Source organism: Salmo salar, chromosome ssa01 (genome assembly GCF_905237065.1).
Source record: "Salmo salar chromosome ssa01, Ssal_v3.1, whole genome shotgun sequence".
Taxonomy (NCBI): Eukaryota; Metazoa; Chordata; class Actinopteri; order Salmoniformes; family Salmonidae; genus Salmo; species Salmo salar.
Genome location: NC_059442.1, coordinates 27,527,371 through 27,551,133, shown reverse-complemented (window position 1 = coordinate 27,551,133; position 23,763 = coordinate 27,527,371). Strand labels below are relative to the sequence as shown.

At 42.5% G+C, this 23,763-nt stretch overlaps 1 protein-coding gene across 2 annotated transcripts; it reads left to right on the top strand.

Moving 5' to 3' along the window:
• Positions 1 to 3,755: 3,755 nt before the first annotated feature.
• On the top strand, positions 3,756 to 23,184 carry LOC106590872 (intraflagellar transport protein 43 homolog B-like). 2 transcript variants are annotated; one of them, XM_014182132.2, is made up of 10 exons: positions 3,827 to 3,893; positions 4,722 to 4,770; positions 5,396 to 5,506; positions 9,733 to 9,797; positions 12,136 to 12,174; positions 13,468 to 13,514; positions 19,962 to 20,034; positions 22,216 to 22,291; positions 22,487 to 22,549; positions 22,886 to 23,184. In XM_014182132.2, exons 2-10 carry the CDS (start codon positions 4,732 to 4,734, stop codon positions 23,012 to 23,014), a joined length of 642 nt encoding a protein of 213 aa, XP_014037607.1. In that variant the 5' UTR covers positions 3,827 to 3,893; positions 4,722 to 4,731; the 3' UTR covers positions 23,015 to 23,184. The 2 variants fall into 2 exon arrangements, with proteins under 2 accessions (XP_014037554.1, XP_014037607.1); XM_014182079.2 differs by lacking the exon at positions 4,722 to 4,770 and having other exon boundaries at positions 3,756 to 3,893.
• Positions 23,185 to 23,763: the final 579 nt, after the last annotated feature.

Sequence of the window (23,763 nt, the reverse complement as noted above, 5' to 3'; positions counted from 1 at the left end):
GGTTGTCCAGCCGGATGGGCATGTCCACCAGCTGGTCCAATGTGAGAGTGGTGTCTCGGCAAGCCAACTCCCGACGGACGTCCTCGCGCAGACTGCACCTGTAGTGATAGATCAGGGACCTGTCATTCCATCATGCGCTGGCGGCGAGGGTCCGGAAGTCCAAGGCGAAATCCTGCGCACTCCTTGTCCCCTGCCTCAGGTGGAACAGACGTTCACCCTCTGCTCGACCCTCAGGCGGTGGTCGAACACTGCCCGAAAGCGGCGAGTGAACTCTGCGTAATGATCCAATTTCCTGGAGTCTGTGAAGAAAGAAACCACATGGACAAACTGGTAAACAACTTAGTTCCAGAAAAATTATTTGTGTTAGATGTTTCATGATGCTTGTATCTAAACCAAAGTAAATAATTTTAAGATTGTTCTAAACATCAGTTGCGGTCTCTCTAAGTTTCAATATGAGGTCCTAAACTGATAATCAAAGTGCATCCTTGTAGCTGTGTGGGCTAATATACTCAAAATGTTTGCCTTGAGGCAAGTTGAGCAAATGGCCATGGGGTAACTTGAGCCAATGGTTGAGCAAATTGAAGTGTTTTTTCCCCCCCCAGGCATAATGCAAGGAATTATCGCTAGATATGAGGTAACAACAGGGCCTATGTTAAAAGTGCTTGTTAGATGTTAAGCCTGTGTTAAAAGATGCTTAAAATGATTAAAATACAAAATACGATTGTGATTGTGTCAAATTTGGGAAATAAAGATACATTTCAGCACTACCTTTTATAAAACTAATTCAATACAGAAATTTGAAGGCGGCTTAACGTACACTGTCCCGCGGCTCAACTTACCCCATACCCGGGGTAAGTGGTGCCAAGAAACAACTTTTTTTGGACATGCTATGTTTTTCGAAACTGTAATTTTTACATGAATTCTGATTATTTCCATGGATACACAACATCCTGAAATACATGCAGATATCTTTGTTAGAAATAATACTATATTTCCCTTGACAGGGTGATGCTAATGTAAAAAATTGCTCAACTTACCCCACTCTCCCCAACACATCAGCACAACACTGTAGCCCTACACTGAGTATACAAAACATTAAGAACACCTTAGGCCTACTACTGTACACTGAGTTTACAAAACATTAAGAACACCTATTCTTTCCATGACATAGACTTACCATGTGAATCCAAGTGAAAGCTATGATCCTTTATCGATGTCAGTTGTTAAATCCACTTAAATTAGTGTTGATGAAGTGGAGGAGACAGGTTAAAAAATGCTTTTTAAGCTTTGAGACAATTGAGACATGGATTGTTTATGCATGCCATAGCAGCATCCCTCCCTCTGCGTATATATACTGCTCAAAAAAATAAAGGGAACACTTAAACAACACAATGTAACTCCAAGTCAATCACACTTCTGTGAAATCAAACTGTCCACTTAGGAAGCAACACTGATTGACAATACATTTCACATGCTGTTGTGCAAATGGAATAGACAACAGGTGGAAATTATAGGCAATTAGCAAGACACCCCCAATAAAGGAGTGGTTCTGCAGGTGGTAACCACAGACCACTTCTCAGTTCCTATGCTTCCTGGCTGATGTTTTGGTCACTTTTGAATGCTGGCGGTGCGTTCACTCTAGTGGTAGCATGAGCCGGAGTCTACAACCCACACAAGTGACTCAGGTAGTGCAGTTCATCCAGGATGGCACATCAATACGAGCTGTGGCAAGAAGGTTTGCTGTGTCTGTCAGCGTAGTGTCCAGAGCATGGAGGCGCTACCAGGAGACAGGCCAGTACATCAGGAGACGTGGAGGAGGCCGTAGGAGGGCAACAACCCAGCAGCAGGACCGCTACCTCCGCCTTTGTGCAAGGAGGAGCAGGAGAAGCACTGCCAGAGCCCTGCAAAATGACCTCCAGCAGGCCACATATGTGCATGTGTCTGCTCAAACGGTCAGAAACAGACTCCATGAGGGTGGTATGAGGGCCCGACGTCCACAGGTGGGGGTTGTGCTTGCAGCCCAACACCGTGCAGGACGTTTGGCATTTGCCAGAGAACACCAAGATTGGCAAATTCGCCACTGGCGCCCTGTGCTCTTCACAGATGAAAGCAGGTTCACACTGAGCACATGTGACAGACTTGACAGTTTGGAGACGCCGTGGAGAACGTTCTGCTGCCTGCAACATCCTCCAGCATGACCGGTTTGGCGGTGGGTCAGTCATGGTGTGGGGTGGCATTTCTTTGGGGGGCAGCACAGCCCTCCATCTGCTCGCCAGAGGTAGCCTGACTGCCATTAGGTACCGAGATGAGATCCTCAGACCCCTTGTGAGACCATATGCTGGTGCGGTTGGCCCTGGGTTCCTCCTAATGCAAGACAATGCTAAACCTCATGTGGCTGGAGTGTGTCAGCAGTTCCTGCAAGAGGAAGGCATTGATGCTATGGACTGGCCCGCCCGTTCCCCAGACCTGAATCCATCTGGGACATCATGTCTCGCTCCATCCACCAACGCCACGTTGCACCACAGACTGTCCAGGAGTTGGCGGATGCTTTAGTCCAGGTCTGGGAGGAGATCCCTCAGGAGACCATCCGCCACCTCATCAGGAGCATGCCCATGCGTTGTAGGGAGGTCATACAGGCACATGGAGGCCACACACACTACTGAGCCTCATTTTGACTTGTTTTAAGGACATTACATCAAAGTTGGATCAGCCTGTAGTGTGGTTTTCCACTTTAATTTTGAGTGTGACTCCAAATCCAGACCTCCATGGGTTGATAAATTGGATTTCCATTGATTATTTTTGTGTGATTTTGTTGTCAGCACATTCAACTATGTAAAGAAAAAAGTATTTAATAAGATTATTTCATTCATTCAGATCTAGGATGTGTTATTTTAGTGTTCCCTTTATTTTTTTGAGCAGTGTATATCCCCTCTATAAATTGTATATTCCCACTGTAACTAGCCTAGTCTCAAGAGTTTTATGTTTACTGTTCTGATAGGCCTATTGTATATTCTGTATGATGTCTGTTTGTATATTGTCTATTGCTGGCAGCACCTTCTCACTAAGGCAAATTATGGGTATGTGTAAATGTACTTTGCGAATAAAGGTGATTCTGATAAACCTGTATTAGCCTGTATGCTGAGAGTTTGAGTTATTGGGTCTGAGGCATATAGGCATATGTCCAACAAGTTCCTATGTCCTTCAACTTTGTTAAAGTTGTTTCTCCAATGATGTATACAATATCATTTCAGTAATGTCGGTTATTATAAAACTACACCAAGCATGCTTCCCTCGTGACTAGCGAAATCTTTAATTGCAGAAATCGCTACCACTAAAATTGATCAAGATGTAGCATGTTTTAGGTCATGAATGACATGAACATACCGGTATGAAATATTTGGTGTAGTTCCAGGGTGAGGTTCCATATCAGCATCTCTATATACGGCCAGTTCCAGTGGGCTTAAATCAACATCTACCGGCAAGATCCTAGTAAACAATACTGGACCTCCAGTCCAGTTGCTGGCATGCACCCAACTACCCATTGACTAACAAAATAAACTATCAAACGAGCTATACCGAACCTTGACTACAGGGCATGTAAGGCTAATAATAACAGAGTTAAAGCAATCTATTTTGATGACTTTGCGAGCTTTGGCTCAAATGAAGATGATTAATGTTTTTTTGTAATATCTATGTTTAAGGCCAGTTTTGCTATTACCAGACTGCTCTGCCTCTCGAGCATGGACCAAACACCAGCCCCCCCATTTGTTGTCACCATAGAGATGGTTGCTGTGTGACGCTCCGGGTCTCCAGGAAGTAGCTTGCTACATCTGTCAACGCAAGAAAAAATGGACGATCATCTTAAACTCGGAGACAGTGGAGTTGTAAAGAATGTGAGTGATTTACGCTTTCAACTTGTATGCATGCAGAGTATTTACAGAAGTAGCTAGCAATGTTTGGGATGACATGGCAAACCTTGAACTTTCTTGCGATCTCTCTGTTGTCCATGATTATGTGCCTTTGCTTTCCCATGCAGCTAGCTAGTATTAGTAAGCATAAAAAAGTAACGACCATAAAGCTAACCCTACCCTATTCATAGTCAGACGCTAGCTAACTACATTTAGCGCTATTGATGAAGGTACAGTAGCTATCTTCTTCCGGCGAAATTTGGTTAAGAGCCCTGACGCTTGATCTGAACTCGAACACGCATCGCTTGCGCCAGTAGGTTTTGGAAGGATAAGGACCTTATTTTATATATCAGCGATACATAATTTTCAAAAAACCAAAGGTTAAATTGATACACACCATTTATTATGGTTAGGGTTAGTGTGTTTCCACACGACCATATCTCCGCTACTGTACCATCAGTGCTAATGATCTAGCATGCTCAAAGGGACTAAAGGAGCCTAACGTTGCTGTACTCCTTAGTCCAAGGACGACATGTTCTGTTTAAAAGGCGAATTGGCTCTGGAAGCTAAAACACCCAAATACTCCATCTAAACGTGAAATGATTCTCAATTGCGGTTTAGAAACATAAATCCCTCTACTTTCAAATCACATCAAAAGCGTTTCAGAAATGCAAAATACACACTTACTGTACACTGTTTAAACCGGTTTACAGTATTTTTCAGTGACAATACCTGTGTGGTGTTTTTCTTCAGATAGCTAATTAGCACAAGTAGTCAGTCCACTCTGTCTTCTGTCTGTTTTCTGTAAACAAGCGGCTGTAACATGGAAATATGGCCCTGTGGGAACCCTAACTCAATAAAGGTGTGTATCAATAACCTTTTTGTTTTTTGAAAATGATTTCTCAAACATATGAAAGATAAGGTCCTTATGCTTCCAAAACCATAGCTCAAGCAATGCGTGTCAATGTTCAGACCGAACTCCCCACTACAGAAGATGCCTTCGTCCAATGACTCTTATGTGTAATGTAATGGAACTGAGAGTCATAACAATGGGCAACCATTCTCCTTGTAACAGAATATGGCTGCCAAAAATGTGTTAAAACATCATTTTGATGTGATATGAAAGACATTTTAAATGTATTGTTTTTGTAATTTAGCAGAAGTGCTTATCCAGAGCGACTTACAATTAGGGTTACCTTGCTCAAGGGCACATTGACAGATTTTTCACCTAGTAGGCTAGGGGATTTGAACTGCTCTTAACCGCTAGGATACCTGCCGCTGAAAGTAAAGGGCTTTACGTTTCTAGAACCGTATCACAATTGAGAGTGGGTATGTGTAAATCCCTTCTCCTTAAGAGTACATTCTTGGGTTACCATAAAGCCAGCAATATTATCTCAAAAAGTCCATTCCTAGCTAATGCTTGATAGTTTACGACGTGTTTGTGTCATTTTAAGATCATTTTCATCGACTTGAAATATGATTTTCAGGTTGCAAGGTTGGGTCGACGGGGTCAACGGGCTCGACAGGCTGCAGAGCAAACATCTCTGGAGGAGCCTCGACACGTCAGGAAATCCTCTTCTTCTACATCGATGGGAGAGGTAGCTGTGATTTGTGATTGATTATCAGTGCTGCTTGTAATGCATTTATATTTACCTAAAACCAAATATCATATATTACCTGTCATGGCCGTTAACTTCACTGCATACACTCAATCTGAATACGTGTGAATCATTTCTTATGCATGAACCAAGGATGAGGAAGAGGTATTGTATGAGGACACCTAAGTAATGATATGGCATGTCTTGGCAGTATTCCTTTTCAAACCTTGCAGAGTAACTTTATACCCCAATAACATACAGTATACCCTCATAGTGTACAGTAGACTACATACTCAAATCAGTACACATACCATATGATTTGAATGTAGACATTTTATATACCTACTCAGCTGTCACTTCTATTCTGAATACCTCACATTGTGGTATAAAGTTACTTTGTGTTGTATTCAAGGCATGCACTGCTTTATTCTGCTTTATACATGTAGGGTTATTACAGTACAGTAGTTTCTGTGGATGCTGCTCCTTTTATGTAAAATGTGTTTGAAGTGGACCATGCACTTTCTTTGACTTAAAAGTTGTCCTACGTACCTGGTGGTATTGATTTTTGTTGTTGTCGTTGGCAAAGCCCACCTACCCATTTCCTTCAGATATGAAACCAAAGGAGCAGGGTCTAGGTGTTCATTTTTAAGTGGGCCTATGCTGTTTGCTTTGGTACAGCATTGCCCATTCTATAACTTCCCCTGTTATGAAGAGAGAGGATCATCTTTAGTTAGTCTGATTTTCAGTGCTGTGTGGGGAGAGGCTAAAGGTCTACTGCTCGACTGTATTGATCCATGCTGATTCATACCAGCCTTTGCTCCTGGACCCTCATCTCCCACAGACACACAGAACGTGATTACAGGCATAATTGCTTTCAAAGTCAAATTGGAAATGACATATGACAATGTCAACCACTTTATTCCAAAGCATTGGCATTCATGGTATGGAGGTCTTGCTTGTCCCTAGAAGTGGCAAACTGTAAGCCACCCAACATTCCCTGACCAGGAATTCCAGCTATGCTTTTGCAGTAATCTTCCCAAATTAGGCCAACTTCCCTAATGTAGAATCAGGATTCTCGCGCCCCTAGTGACCTGACGTGCACATGAAATGCATTTTTTTCCCAGTGGCGTGCGACTTAGTAGATTTATTTATCAGCCCTGGTCTGCTTTTCCTATAAATACCCACTGATTGGTCACATTCTTGACATCCTTTTAAACAAAGGCTGAACTGCATTCATGGGCTGTTAGTCTGAGTTTGACCACCACAAGGGTCTACTGCTTGGACTTTCAGAAAAGTCTAGAATAGAAAATATGTAGCCTAACCCTTCACTCTGATGACATTATTGCCTAAATACACCCCACTGCCACTATTCTACTATAACTGTAAAGTTCATATATGGTCATACAGTCTAGTGGAACAGTGGTCGGTGACATTTAAGATGAGGAAAGATGTTTTGGAAGACTGTCATAAATATTCCATTCACCCAGCTCAATGTAACATCAATGTATTTAGGCTACTACATGATACTCACATTTTTCCTATACCTATCATGAGGTTGCCATAACCTAGCCTATGAGTGAAAGTTTACATTGTAGGTGCACAGGTCAAGAGAAAAATGTGAGTTATCAAGGTGACAGACACATTCAATACCGCCTTGCACACTCTCGCCTGCATCTAGCTGATTTAGGGTGTAACCCTTAGTTCAACAGTTGCAAATGAGAGAATTTCTATTGGACCAATTCAGGTATGTTTATCCCTGTTTCGTTCAGTTTGCTTCCATTTATAAAACGTTTTTCAACAGAATCGGCAGAATGAATACACCCCCTGATCACACGCAAAAACACAGTTCACTTTCATAGCAGTCACATACAAACAGCATGATAATTTTGGTCTTTATAGAATTCCTTCTCACTTCTACGCGCTCTCCTCCTCTCACCTTTTCCCATAGCTTGTGGACCTCAGTGCATAACACATCAGCTGTCTGTGACCAGGTGAAAAAAACATTCCAAGCCAAACCATCCCAAGCCATATCATAACCGCTAACTATTACACACAGCCTACACCGTTGTCACCATATTAGCTAACATCATACCTAGTCAACATAGTTACGAGGAACTAATGCGTTAGTATACCCACTACAAACATGCAGTACAGTGTACAGTCAGCAAGCAGTTTAGCAGTTACACCGGCAGGGCCTCTGTGGCAATAAATTAATAAAACCAAAAGTTTTACATTGACTTGGAAGAGTTCCAGTGTTGGATAGCCATAGCCAGCTAGCTAATATAGCATCCCTCTCTGTTTGAGCTGGGTGTTTGTGTAGGCTAAACTAGCTAGCTGCATTAAATACATTAATTTGTTCAACTATTGTCTTTCTCTCTCTTTGAGTCAACTACTCACCCCTTTTTATGAACTGCAGTGCTAGCTAGCTGTAGCTTATGCGTTTAGTACTAGATTAATTCTCTGATCCTTTGATTGGGTGGACAACATGTCAGTTCATGCTGCAAGAGCTCTGATAGGTTGGAGAATGTCCTCCAGAAGTTGTCAGAATTACTCTGTAAGTCTATTGAAGGGGGTGAGGACATGAGCCTCCTAGGTTTTGTATTGAAGTCAATGTACCCAGAGGAGGAGGTAAACTAGCTGTCCTCCAGCTACACCATGGTGCTACCCTACAGAGTGCTGTTGAGGTTACTGTAGCCCTTCATTGCAAAACAGGGTGTGTTAATCAATTATTTGGGCACGTAAATATATTTAATATAGTTTTATCTAAAAGGATAACTTCTTATTATGTTTCAATATTTTTATTTTATGAAATTCGCTTAGGAGGATGGTCCTCCCCTTCCTCCTCTGAGGAGCCTCCACTGAAGCTAAAAATGCCATGACGTTTTCAATGAATCTCCCTCGTTGGGTGAGGATGAAAACATTTCATTAAGTTTTTGTTAGTTTCAAATAACTCATCATAAGCTAAAGATAGGCATGTTCAAAGAACACTTGCTTTTTGTATCATCTTTGTCATCAGTATTTACCCTCCTTTCATGAACTCCTAATTACAAAGTCTTCTGAGCGTTTTTCTTGGTAGCAGACTGTAAAAGTGGGTTTTACCCTGAGGAATTGATCAGTATCGATGAGCTACCACATTTATTATTAATTTGGCCTCCCTTGTTCTTGTTGAAATCCCATTGTTTACTAATTTCATGAAATTACTTGTTCATCCTCAACCTTCCAGCTTAACACCAGCAGCCTCCACCTCCCTCTCTAGATGCTGACATTCACATTTATAAATGGGTTTGGTGAAAGAACCAGCCATGAAAAATTGATTTCCTCTTTCATGTCGCAACAAAGAAATTCCTCCTGGCCACTATGTCTTTTGCAGACCCAATTTGGTAATGAGAGTGTTGTGCTTTTTTCCCCAAAATTAATTTGTCTGCTGCCCACCCTTGTGTGCTCTGAGGAATTCTTTCATTCAAGTGCTGGTCCCTGACTCCCCGGGCTCCGGTCTCAGGACCACAATCCAAACTCAATTGACTATTTTCAGAATCGAAGAATGAGAGAGAGAGGGTCATTTTTTCCTGTGAAGCTATTTTAGGTCAGACTCGCAGCCCCCGGGCAGTCCTCTGTGTGGCAGTTCCCACACTCTACTCCATATGTTCAGGCTCTGTGATTGGACAGCAGTTAAAACCATAATAAACAACAGCAATATGTCATGCATGCCATTCCTAAGTATTTTGTAAGTGGGCTAAGTGAGAAGCTATGTCATTCATTGCTAGAAATGTGCAGCCATCTGTAGGATGGTACAGTGCAGCAAACATAGATTACCAGAACACTGAAGAGACGAATAGATCAAGTAGGCTTTCCCCAGTGATATGGGAAACTAAGCGTTACTTGGTTTGTTGTAGGCTATACCTCACAAATTCAGTTCCGTGAAGGGTTCTGTTTTTAAACATTAGAGAGCCTCCTGTTGACTCATCTTAACTTATTAAGTCTGCTCCGTTTTGGAAATATGTTTGTTTTTTTATTTTTCTTTCTGGTTAAGCTTGATATAAAGTATTATTTTCACATAGATTTAGAGACCATGACATGCCACAACATACTTGCTATTTTGGACTCAGAATTATTCACATTTTCCTCCTCCTGTATGTTTTCAACCTAAGTGTAGAATTGAATAGTTTAAAGGAGTTGTCTTGTCAGACCATTGTTATGCCTGTCATTAATGATCTCTCTCACCTCAGGGGCCCCCTCCTAAACCAGCCCGCAGGCAGGGCGGCTGGGCTGAAGAGACTTCTGGATCAGCCAAGTGAGTATCTCCTTCTCTCTCTAGGTAACTCTACCTCAGTCTCCAACATGTATTATTTTGTTACTAATGATCGCTCATGCTGTAGACAGAGAATAGGATATTTATCAGTGCAAATTCTTTACACTTTTTGCTCTGAATCAACAACGTTCCAGGGAGCCTCTGAGCAGTGAACTCCACATTCATCTTCATCAGCGCGGGATCCGGTAATTGACATGGTTCATGTATCAGCCACAGGAGGGCACTGTTAGTCAGCTATCCACTTCATCACAGGGCTTAGGCCACTTCATCACCTCTTACGATGGCTGTCTAACTAAAGCACGCTCGCCTTTAAAGGCACACATGCCGTTGTGAATTCATTAAAATCTCTGTACAATGAATGTATGAATATTTCATACCACAGACAGATGGAATGTCTGAAACAAAATCATTTCCCCCCAATAGAACACATTCAAATGACTGTACGTCTCCCTATGTGATGTCAGTGTGACTGTAGTCAGACTGTGGAACTGGCTCTCCACTCTTCCAGATGGCTCCATCTACCACTCTACTCCAGTCTCTGTGGGGAGGAGAGCTGGGGAGATGCATAAATCCATACATTGAAGTGAACAAGACGATTCAATTGGGTTTATTTGCATGGTTTTCTGTGCCGATAGTGCATGTAAAGAGAACAGCAAATTCAATATATTTTTCTCACTCTGGGAAGGTCAGGGTGTCGCTTCCTTGCGTTAGTGTAACTTGTCTTGATTCCTGCGTTCAGAGAGATTGGAATACAGGAGGTGTTAAGGGTTTCTCACGTGCATTGATCCTCTCTGAAACAAAGTAAGTAATGGCCCCCCCTGGACCCGGCAAGGACTTTTCCCTTCAATGTCACCCCTCATGCTCAATCACTGCTGCCCTCCTCCCACTAATCCCAGCGCAGAAATCCCAGGATTTGTCGATCTATCACTCCTAATTGACACTAAATGATCTGTCAGTTTATTGATGAACCTTTGAAGCCGGGTTGTCACAATATATTTTATCCCTAACAACTTTTTCCAGACAGTTTTACCATGTCTATCGCTTCAGCCTACATGAGTCTTAATCAAGGGGCCTGTAATGTGTCTTAAGTGTCGCCAGCCCCGCCCCCGGTGCCAGGCACACAGGACAGGACACAGTCCAAGGGCAGCAAGGTGGGCTCCCTCAGCCCTGCCCTCTCTGATCTGTCTCACTGACCATCATGGCAGACTCCAGAGCCTCCAGAGATGAGGGAATATATCATTTATAAAGTACAATTTATAAACATACTAAATGTCATTACATTTCTTATTCAGGTTATTGATACACAGTAATGAAAAATAATAAGAAAATGTTTTTTCAGTCCAGAGAAAATGACAGTATGTGTTTTCTTTAAAACCAGTAGGGGGCACTCCTCAACCAGGAGAACCTTCAGAATGTGACATGCATCTCCTCCCCTAAAGAATTCCAGAAACACTCATATCTAATGTAACTTTGTATAAGTTGTCTTCACAGCCAAACACACCTAGACTGTCTTGGTCTAAAAGTTCAAGAATGTAATAATTGATTAGCTTTTCTAATGCTGTTAAGATTAGTTTATTTGACAGTAGCCGGGTTTTGTTTAATATTATCTCCCCCGTTCTCTGGTGTGAAACAGTGTTAAGCTAAGAATAGTGTGTTGAGGTGAGAATGTGTGAAAAGACAGTGATTTGGTCAGAGTGTGTAGGGCGTGGGATGCGGTGCCACAGTCAAGCAGGGTTGTGTAAGAGAGGAGTCTGAAAATAACCCCGTGGTCCAGCAGGGGAGGAGGCTGAGGGCTCAGATAGAGAGACGGACAACAGAGAACACAATAGGTGGACCGCGGGCCCCTGGTATCATTAGAACACACATAAGACATGGCAACATTTGTAGAATTGCAGGAAATTACCATTACAACTGCTAAATGTTTCCTCTGCCAACAAGAGGGGTGTGAACAGTTTGGGATTGCATGGGTTGCAAGGTGGGGGTTTGTTACTACGCAGATGAATGACAATATCCATTCGAACCTTTGCCACCTAGGAAATTTGTGTGACCGGACCTTCTCAAATAGTACTTGAGTACCCCTGACCTAGGCCCTATGAGGCTCAAATCAGACAGAACAACTAGCCTACATCAGAAACCAGCAGCGGTTTTTAAAGATGTATCTTACAAATCGAAAGAGAAGAACTGTTCAATAATAGAATTGGTAATTGTTTTGTTTTATTAAAATTGAATTGATTCTAGTCCTTTTATTTTTGTGGCCAAAAGTATTTTCTCTGTATTCCTTTGTTGCAAAGTCTTAACAAGGATCTTTTTTTCCCCTTAGGTCTGGAAGAAGACCTGCCATGGTGCAGGACGTGGAAGAGTACGTTTTCTCAGTCTCGTCTTTTTACTCAGATTTTTTTCCCTCAGTTGTTGATGAAATGAAATAACTATTTTGTAAAAAAAAAACACAGGAGCAAAATTAGGCCAATTTAAGTGTTTGTTTATACCCAATGCTCTGATGTGGAAATTGCTGTACTTTGAGATTGTCCTTGGTTGCAACTAATCCTCGCCTTCCAAGAACAATCACTTAAAAAGCCTGTGTGACTAGAGTTGTCATCACTTGTATTGTTGTTGGGAGCCAAGTTTAGCCTGTAATTTTAGTTTTTCCACGTTTCCAACGTTCATAATAGGCATTGAATAGACAGTAGTGACATGGAAGGAGACTAAAGAACATGGTGTGTTTTACTCATCATTGCTGGAGCCCCTTGCTTAAATAGTGGTGTTGAGACGCAGCTTTGACAGAAACACAGGCAGCACTTCAAAATAGTCCCTTGATATATGCTCTTTTCACCACCAGCCCATCTCAGTAACAGTTATTTACTGCCCCCGTTGTGTTATTTTTTTATTCATTCTCAGGTTTTTTTTCTGGATCAGAACGGGGCTTCAGTGGTGGGCGTGACAGAATAAAAAAAAATGTTAAGCCAATTTCCTGCAATTTGACAAATTTCTTCATGCAGCTAAGAGAAAATGTTGCCGTTTTAAAGCTCATTTCCTGCAATTTTATTTATTTTGCCATGGCTAATGCTGTGTTCTTTTGCTCAAACGTAATAACGAAATCTATACTGATAAATGCATTGTTTTTGGAATTTTCAATTCTCCCTGACTGTCTAGCTTTTATTTAGGTGATTGTTAGTTCTCATAGATTATTTTATAAAAAAATATATAGGTCCATTATCTTTTGAAAGTGTTTTTCCATCCCATTTTTTTTTTTACACTATTTGGATTTAGGCAACCCGAAAAAATGCTTAGGTGGCCCGCCCAAGGATTTCAATGGAAGAAAAATCCCTGATTCTTGGAGGGATACTGTTGAAGTAGCTGAAGCCCTGGGCTGCTCACAGTGACAGACAGGCAGGCAGTCCCAACGATGCTGCTGTGGCTGCGGAGCCTTTTGGCTGCGTCTGCTGCTGTATTGTAGACACAGTCCCAGTCAGCCTGCAGCAGACAGACAGAGACAGAGCAAGCCTCCTATCAGGCTGATCTAGAGCCTCGCTCAGCCCACAGAAACAGGCCCATCATCAAAGCACATCAGCCCAATCCAAATCTGGCTCCCTCTGATGACCTCACCGCTGAATGCCTTCAATAATTCATACTCTCCCACTTCCTGTTTCTGCAGTCGACGCCTGCGACCACAAACCCCCCAGGGCTCGGATGATGAAGGAGGTGAGAGCACCCTTGCATCCCAGTCCTGCGTCTCTTCTGGAGGGCAGAGCTGAGTCCTCCATTCCCTCTGCAGCACATTCATCCACTGGAAATAGAGCATATAAGTAGCCTCTCATCGTGCTCTCTGACACTACATATTTCTTGTCAGTGCTATTGATGAATCCTTCATAAGAACTCTGTTTAGACCAGCTACTGAGAGATGCCCCATAACTAACCAGAGCACACAATCGTTTATAGATGAAAGTCACAGGTGAATATGTTCAGTTAGAACTGGGGGATCACAGGTAATCCTCCTCATTCAATCACATTACAAGTCCATAACAGACCTCAAATACAGTATTCACTAAATTCATTCTCCTATTCATTGGCTGAAGTGTGGCAGGATTTAAGTGGCTGTCCCCTTTGAGCTTTTCACACACACGTCTTCTCACACACACACACACACACACCAGGGCAGGTGCAGCAGAGCATGGATCCAGCGGTCACCTCAGGGTCCGGCTCTCCGCATCACAAACAATGTCAGGATAGATGGAGGACATTTCAGCAAAGCACAGCCTGGGATAATTGTTACATTTTTTCAGAGCAAAGCAGCAGGGGAAATAAGGGTGAAATTGCCTTAGCAAAGATAGGAGTTGTGATTCCCTGTTAGAACACTAAGGAGTTATACATATGCACACCAATGACAATGGCCAGGCTGGCTGGCATTGTATAAGGAGGTTGTCCCTGAGGTATTAAGCTGACATATTGATGAGGAACAGAAGCACTGTGTCTGCGGCTGTAGTTACTATGCTCACACATATACCCACCATAGCCCTTTTCTGTGTATTTAGATTCTTAAAATACTATTAAAAATGTATTTACATGTTTCATCTTCTAGATTGTTATATGTTTAATGTTATGAACTACATTACTGGAATTAGATTGACAGAATATTATAATCGTTGTACATTGAGCTTACCAAACATTAAGGAACATCTTCCTAAGACCCCCCCACACATTCTTTTACCCTCAGAACAGCGTCAATTCATCGGGGCATGGACTCTACAAGGTGTTTAAAGTGTTCCACTGGGATGCTGGCCCATGTTGACTCCAATGCTTCCCACTGTTGTGTCAAGTTGGCTGGATGGCCCGTTCTTGATGCACACAGGAAATTGTTGAGCATGAAAAACCCAGCAGTGTTGCAGTTCTTGACACAAACCGGTGTGCCTGACACCTATTGCCATACCCCGTTCAAAGGCACTTACATATTTTGTCTCCCCATTTACCCTTTTAGTTTTATGGCCAATTTGTTTTTACAAAGCCTTTTTCATTTTTCTTCTGTTTTTGATATTTTTTGTTTTAACAAATGTCCGTAAACATACATCCTGTTTTTGACACTGCTTTTAAGTTGCTATACCACACATTCGCAGTCACAATCTCACACACACACGCACACGCACACACACACACACACACACACACACACACACACACACACACACACACACACACACACACACACGCGCAGTGGCTGAAAGGGTCAGTTGTGTGGAGACCCCAGTGGTATGCTTCTTACCCAGTAAATGCAGCTGGAAAGATTATTCCTCAGTGGAGGGAGACCTCTTAATACAGTGCCAGAGGCAGGGGCAGTGGAAATTGCAGTGCTGAGGGTTAGTGAGATAGCCCCTCCGATCTTGATTATGTCTCCTACCCTATCCCATATGTCCACTGGCTAGAGGCAGAGAGAGAGAGGGCTAGACCCTGCACCCTTGTCCCCCTCTACCCCTCGGCTGGCCTTCAGTCCCCTGACAGTTACATTACAAAGAACTGCCATTACAAACACACTCATCTGTTCTAAATCTGTTTATTTCTCCCCCTCTCTCTCATCTCTCTCTCTCTCTCTCTCTCTCTCTCTCTCTCTCTCTCTCATCTCTGTCTCCCCCCTCTTTCTTTCTCTCTCTCTCATCTCTCTCTTCTCTCTCTTTCTCACCTCTCTCCTCTCTCTCTTTCTATCCTCTTTCTCATCTCTCTCTCTCTCCTCTTTTTCTCATCTCTCATCTCTCTCCTCTCTCTCTTTATCATCTTTCTCCTCTCTCTTTCATCTCTTTCCCTCTCTCTCTCTTTCCTTCTCTCTCTTTCTCATCGCTCGCTCTCCCCTCTCTTTCTCCTCTCTCTCTTTCTCTCTCTCTCTCTCTCTTTCTCTCTCTCTCTCAGTGATCTGCTGAATATTGTCCCATAAGCCTTTCAAATGTGTCCCGTGCCTAGGTAATCATCCCACTGACTCGCTGCTTAGATTATAACAGCCCTGCCTGCCTGGTGATGTGGGGACGTTTCCCCAAAGTCGCTGACTGAGGTGTGCCTGCCGGGAGTACAGTATGTCTACATTCACAGCAAATTATCCCCTTTTGATATTTACATGCTTCAGCGAGGAAACTCGCCGTGACCGTGTAATAAGGAGAGGCTTGGCCCAGTCGCCGCTAGACAAAGCAACCTTGATAGATGTCCAGGCTGGTATGTGGAAGGGAGGAAATGTATCAGGTAATTTGTGCCAGCAGTGCTGGGAACAGACAGCTCCTTCTGATGGAGTTGACCTTTCCTTCAGAAAAACTCTAGCTTGTTTGTAGCTCGTATTAATCCCCTCTTGACCTCCAGTAATAGGTTGAATTTGAAGCTCATTTAAAAATGTTGTTCCTATTTTCACTTAATAATAGAGTTTGCATATAGAGAACCTACCCCTAACTGCTTCACGTTGAACTCTCATAAAAGTGTTGATAGTGCATTATGGGCGAGATGGGATGGGGGGAAACAACCCAAGAAGCTATTTGCAAAGAACAGGACGGCGAGGCATTTTGATGTCATTGCGCTAAGACCATTACATTTGATTGGGGGTCCGGGGGGGACGGATTCTGCTGAACGCTGTGCTTTTCAAATGAGAGGACAAAGTGTCACCGGGGCCTCATGAATATGAAATAGCCGGCCCGTCTTTATTTGGATATCAGAAACACAGATGAATCTTGTCAGAGGCTAACCGAGTGTGGCATTTTTTTTATTATAATTTTTTTTGAAGAGAAAGGAATGAGTTATCAACTGATGATGAGGGTTGTTATCTGTGCAAAGTGGATGGAATTTGACCAGGTTTTTTCCTGTTTCCTTCAACTGAAGAATCATTCAGAACCTTAATCCTTTTTCTCATTTAGCTTATTCTATGAACACAAATAACTTCCTTTTTGAGTATTTTTCTTATGTCATTGCTGAAATCTTTGCTTATACAGTTATATGAGAATATTACAGACTAAACATCTCAGAGCATCTTTATTTTACAACCCCCAGTGTGTTTCAAAACAGTATTTTGAAGGAATAGTGACACAGATGTACAAATATTTCCTCCCATCAGATCGTGCCTCTCATCTCCTGGCCTCTACTGTATTTAGCTCCTCTATTGACTTTCCCTTCAGGGTGCACTGCTGTGTTCAGAGATTACTGACATCCCTGCACCCTCCCTACCGCTCCCCAGTTTCTCCCGGCCTATTCACTGACACCTAGCACACTGTATGACTGGAAGAAGTCAGAAGGAAATGTAGCTACACTGTTCAACGGTTATGGCTAGATGGTATATAGCTACGGATGGAAGTGACGCATAAATTGTTAAAATGTAAGTATTTTAACTTACCCTCAGCCTAACCACTGTCCTAACCTTAACCTAATTCTCCTAACCTAACCTGCTACATGAATTACCCTAACCTGCTGAATAAGTTATTACAACTTGCTGATTTCTGTTCATAGCTGTATACCATATAGTAATCACCTTTTCAACTGCCTTCAACCAAAACCAGTATTGAAAAAAGAGACAAAACACATGGAAATCAGACCTATCCTCTGAGGTCACGTGGGTTGTTCTGTCTCTGCTTTTGTGTTCATTTAGAGTTGTTACATGGCAACAAGGACTAGGTAGATGTCTGTGACTTTGATGTTGACTGGCAAAAAACTCTACACTGAAAAAGATTCATCCTCTGCTCTTAAGATTCCTTGGAGAACTCTTGCCCGATAAAGAACCTTTGAGTTAAATTGGGGGTTCTTGACGTGTCATCTACGGTTCTTCCGAATTTTAAATGTTTCTTGAAATGTATTGAAGCCTGCAGATGTCTCTTTCATAGCACACAGCAAATTGGCCAGTGTAACATTTCTAGTGTTGATTCAGGAGTTAAATTAACACTGTAAAGAGTTAAATGAACACTCAGTGGTGTAAAAGAACACCAGTGTTGGTGTTAATAACCAGAGTTGAACCAAAACCAAGCCCATCATCATATTTCCCAGCATGCTCTTGTCGTGGAAATTCTTACACAGGTACACTCTAAGTCAATCTTAAATTAATCATTGTCAGCGCGCTGGAGAGGTTCCATAACATTGATGCACCATAGTGAATGTCTGTCAGGAGCTCTAACGGGGCAGTCCCATTAGTTCTCTTATATACTTACACAGAAAGTAATATTTGCATGATTTAGCTTTTTCATTATTCAAAATAATTTATCGTTAACGTTTGCTTAATTCAAATGACCGACCAATACTGGGTTATGCATGTGACAGACCAATACCTCACAAGGCTTCTTCTCTCTAAGCTGAGACCTTGAAACTAAGATGTCTTTTGTTCTCAAAACAAGGTTCTGGGTGTAATGCCAGATTGCAGATACTGATAGTGAGGATTTGCTCAGTCAGTCACTTGTATGAAGACAGAAAACGGTTATTAGAAAAGTACACACAGAGCACAAAGATTGGTAAATAGAAAAGCACCAACATAAAACTTTCCATCACACTCTTTTGCAGATTGATTTTTAGAATTGTTTGTTTAAATATCTATTCTTGGATGTACTGTACATTGATTGATTAATATAATCTTATGCTACTCAAATATACATAACATACACTTTGCTAAATGAATCCAATCTGTTACTTAGACTTATTTCATCCGTTAATGAAATGGTTGTTCCAGTTTAGATGCTTTAGCTAATCCCATTTTACTTATCCCAACCCGGGCGAACATTCTGAATGCAGGTGAATACACATTCTAAATAATGGAATGTGACTGGATTCCAATAGGAATTACACGTCACTTTACAAGCCAGCATAACATAATGTGACTTGCAGGCCTGATGTGGCCTGTAAACTATGAGTTTCAGGCCATTTTATTAGGGTAAAACTAGGCGCTTAAAATAAGGTCTTATGAAATATACACATTTACTTAGGATCTCACCTGAAGGCCATGGGACTGAAATGAATGGAAAAACAATGTCTTTGTCACTAGCAAACACAGTCACCGGTGGTACTGGTAACTCTAAAATTCACTCAAAAGGCACCCTGGGAAATATGCTAATAGATATTTGCATAAAGTAATGTGTTGTGTGTGTGTGGTTCTTCAAAGAACCATCCCATTTAAGGTTCTTCCGAGAACCTAAAATGCATCCTCTGGTTTATGGCATCGCTCTGAAGAACCTTGTTTGGTTCCAATTAGAACCTTTATTTTTAAGAGTGTAATTGCAAAGTTTGCACAAGTATGAATTGATCGGTTTCAGTTGTGTCAGTAGTGGAGACCTACTTTCCCCCAGATTATGTAATATACTTGTAGTTCATCTATTTCTATTTTGTTGTGTTTGTTTATAACATGGCATAATGAATGTATTAATTTCATATTAATTTTACAAGTACATTAAGTGGCTTCAACATTTCAATATTCATCACAGTCTGTCTGTCTTGCTCGCCTCCCCGTCTCCCACTCTAACAAAAGTCCATCTGAAATGTGCTGTGAAAGTTTGCCCGTCCTTCTTGGGAGCTGAGCCATGCTCTGTCCTGTTGCGTTTTGCCAATTAAAGCGGGTTCCCACTGTTTGAGCAGCGGGCTAGTGGCTCCTGGCACCGCAGCCCCTGCCAGGCCGCACCGTGACTTCCGACCCCACACAGATGGGCCCGCCAGCAAATACTCTTGCACATGGCTTGACGCCGCCCCTGTCCGAGTGGCAGAGTGGACACAGGTCGGCCTGCCGGCCACCACTGGTCCTGGGGGTGGGTGGCGCTGACAGGGCCAAAATGCTGGGGTAGCGGGGGGTTCTTTCCGGGGAGCCCCTGGCCAGCGCCCCTCTCGCAGCAGGAAGAGCTGCCGCCTGGTCTCCTGAATATTCATGGCCGCCTGGCTATTGTGACAGGGCAGCTCTATGGAAGATGTAGGGAGAGAGGGAGAGGACAAATCAGGTGCCAATTTACTCCCAGACACTCACGCTTACACACACACAAACTGTCATACCAAACACAAAGAAGACTATCTTAGTGTTTCTGTAATCCATGTCCAGTTTTAATGTGGTTGACCACTATTGCATCTCAGTTAACATTTTAGGTGTAGAGATTGAATTACTAAATAATAGACAGTGTGACATTGATAAGATATTGATACAGTATGTCCTGGATGTATGTTGTGTTTTAGATATACCGGTGATCCCAGACCTTGACGAAGTACAAGAGGAAGACCTTAACATGCAAGTTGCTGCTCCCCCAAGGTACTGTAAAAACATCTCACGCTCCACTCTAGTTGACCCCAGTCACTCAGTTAGATTCATGGCATCCCATCACTCAATTTTCATGATTGATGAAGTGCATCCTTTTGGTCAGTCTTGCACTTAAGTGAATACAGACACACCTGCACACTGTCTCACATACTGTCTCTGACTGCATAACTCTGGTATAAGTGACCAGACAGCTGTTCAGATGTTCATATATTACCAGATTCGCCATACCTCTGGCGGGTTGCTGACCCATCTTCAGAGCCACGTACACTATCTGGCCTACATCTTAACATCAAGGAGAGTAAAAGATAAGAATACACTGGTCTTAGATGGTGACTTTGACTGTTACTTTGCCTCCTCTCATCATGGTATTGAAGGTGTCTTGGCATATTGAGCCTTTATGCAGAAATAACAGTTGAGATGTGATTTATGCACGGCGGTAAGTGGGACCCTTACTAACGATTTACAGGGCAGTGAGAGACACGCCGACATGTGTCCGCTATGTAGCGCGGTTATGACAGCGGCGGAGGTTATTAGGCTGAGACCTGCTCTCTGTACGAGATAATATTCACATTGAACTCATTGAGGGGGCAATGTAGCGTGTAATGTGCAGTAAGTAGGACTGGCATGCACTGCTAGGCCCTCGCCACTTTCAGAGCCCCCCTCTTAATTCCAACTACAGATAAGCAGCTGGGTTTCAATTTGAGGCAGTTACCACTTGGCGCTCATCTCCTGATCTCTCTGTTCTTTAATGAACTCTCCATGCCCTGTGTGCACTACCTCAAACTTCTGAGAAGATATCTGTCTCACAGAGTGATACTTGCAAGTTGTACTGTAATATGATACAGCTTCTAGATTGGTCTGGTGATATCTTACTGATGCAGGTAGTGAATACTATACTGTATTTCAATAGACATGCACTAATCAGGCTAGTGAGGAAAAGCATGCCAAGAAGTACATGTTTGGTATAGCAGCTACCAGTGGTGGTTGGTGCTGTTTAAGATGAGGGAGGACGATCGTTATTTTTAATGAGCATGGCCTTATTTATATTTCTGCATATTGGATGACTGTCATTCACATTCCATTCACCCAGCTCAGTGTAACATCAATAGGTTTAGGCTACTACATGATACTCAAATTCTAGCCTATGAATGAAAGTTTACAATGTAGGTTCACAGGTCGAGAGGAATTTGCTTAATCAAGGTGACAGACATTGACACATTCAATACCACCGTGCACAATCTCGCCTGCATCTAGCTGATCTAGAGTGTAATCTTTAGTAAAATAGTTGCAAACAAGAGTTTATATTGGACAAATTCAGGAATACACTGCAGTCCTAGCTAGCTGTATTATGCTTTATGCTTTCAGTACTAGATTAATTCTCTGATCGTTTGATTGGATGGACAAAATGTCAGTTCATGCTGCAAAAGCTCTGATAGTGTCACGACTTCCGCCGAAGTCGTTCCCTCTCCTTGTTTGGGCGGCGTTCGGCGATCGACGTCACCGGCCTTCTAGCCATCGCTGATCCACTTTTCATTTCCATTTGTTTTGTCTTTGTCTTACACACCTGGTTTCAATCCCCCAATTACTTGTTCATTATTTAACCCTCTGTTCCCCATGTTTGTTTGTGAGTAATTGTTCGTTGTATATCGGTCCGTTATTGTGGGCTCGCATTTATTGCTTTGTATTTTTGAGTAAAGTACGTTGATTACTCATATCTGCTGTCCTGCGCTTGACTCTCTACACCAGCTACACACAGGACCCATTACAGATAGGTTGGAGGACATCCTCCGGAAGTTGTCATAATTACTGTGTAAGTCTATTGAAGGGGGTGAGGACCATGAGCCTCCTAGATTTTGTATTGAAGTCAATGTACCCAGAGGAGGACAGAAATTAGCTGTCCTCCGGCTGCACCATGGTGCTACCCTACACAGTGCTATTGAGGCTAGTGTAGACCTTCATTGCAAAACAGTGTGTTTTAATCAAGTATTTGGTGACGTGAATATATTTTATATTGTTTTATCAAAAAGGATAACTTTTTTTAATGTTTTACTTTTTATTTTTATGAAATTCACTGAGGAGGATGGTCCTCCCCTTCCTCCTCTGAGGAGCCTCCACTGGTAGCTACATTTATGATGGGATTTTTGTTTACATAGTGTTTGTCCTTCTCCCCAGCATCCAGGTTAACCGGGTAATGACATACAGAGATCTGGACAATGACCTCATGAAGTACTCTGCCTTCCAGACCCTGGTAAGACATTTCATATGGGGCCACACACACACAGCCAGGTTTCAACGGCTTTTTATTTTGACTCTGTATTAGATTACCCAGCCCTCTCTCTTCCTCAAGGAGGTCCTTTTAGGATGCATCCAATATAAATGACCTCTGTCTGTAGAGTGTGTTTCTGCAAGCTGGTGTTCTCATAAGGTCTCTGCCTCTACCTAGGACGGTGAGATTGACTTGAAGCTCCTCACCAAGGTTTTAGCTCCAGAGCAGGAGGTGAGGGAGGTGAGTGAGTTTTTTGTAAATATAGCCGCTGTTCCCTGTGAGGGGGTGTCCAGATGTTTCTGAAGCACCAGGGGAGGTCGCCTCCCAGTCTCCCAGGTAATCAAGATTTATGATGTGTGCATTAACAAGCTCTATTCTCTTTCTCTCACCTTCCCTTTCCTCTCTCTTGCTCTCCTTCTCCCCCTCTGGTCTCTTCCGCTCTCTCTGTTTCTTATTCCCCTCTTTTCTCTCATACTTCTCTCATCTTTATTACACTATCTTTTCTTCCCCCCATTTTTGTGTTTCTTTTCCCATATTCTCTCTCTCTCTCTCTCTCGCTCTCTCGCTCTCTCTCAGGAGGACGTGGGTTGGGACTGGGATCATCTGTTTACAGAGGTGTCCTCAGAGCTGCTGACGGAATGGGATCAAGGAGAGAAGGAGGAGCAGGTCTGTGTTATGAGGACAAGCCTCCCCAAGATGGGATAAAGTGGATCAGAACGTCTCCTCTGGGACCTGGGTGGGTGCATGTCAATGCTCCGTTGAAACATAGGGACCATCAAATATACGTAGCTTGCCTCATATTGTTGTTCATATTCCAAATGTCTATTTCCAAGTGCAAAATGTATTTGTTTTTCCTAATAAATTTTAACAAACCACATTTGTATTTGTTGTGAAATGAATTACTCTAATTTTATTGTAGGTTCCAAATTAATTATCTCCTCTAAAACACAGAAGTTTAGTAACACGTATATGGTATTACACTGAAGTGCTATCTGTTTGACTCTACTTAAACTGCTAAAAGACAAACTCACCTTTACTTTAGAAAGCCTGCTAAATGATCTGATACAGATCAACATGCCCCTGTGTCTTCCACCTGCACTATCAACCCCCCTACAACCTTAGTCCCATACAAGTCCAAGGTTGATAATCAGCTAAGCTGAAATCCATTTAATTGTCTTCAAATTAACATTGTTCATTAAAGCCCACAACCTTATTGTTATTGACTGTGCCATTGACTTTATCTTCCAGCTCTTCGACAAGAGCAGCCCCTTCTTCACTATTATCTCAAATGAATTGAACACACTTCCCATTGACACCTGGGGGATTAGCATACATTATATAAGGAAGACATCTTCCTCCTTAGCAGAAGGCTGGAGGTGTCCAGGTGTATGCTCTCTCCAAACTTACAGAACAACCATGCATCAAACCTAAACCACAGGGCCTTAGGAGAAGCA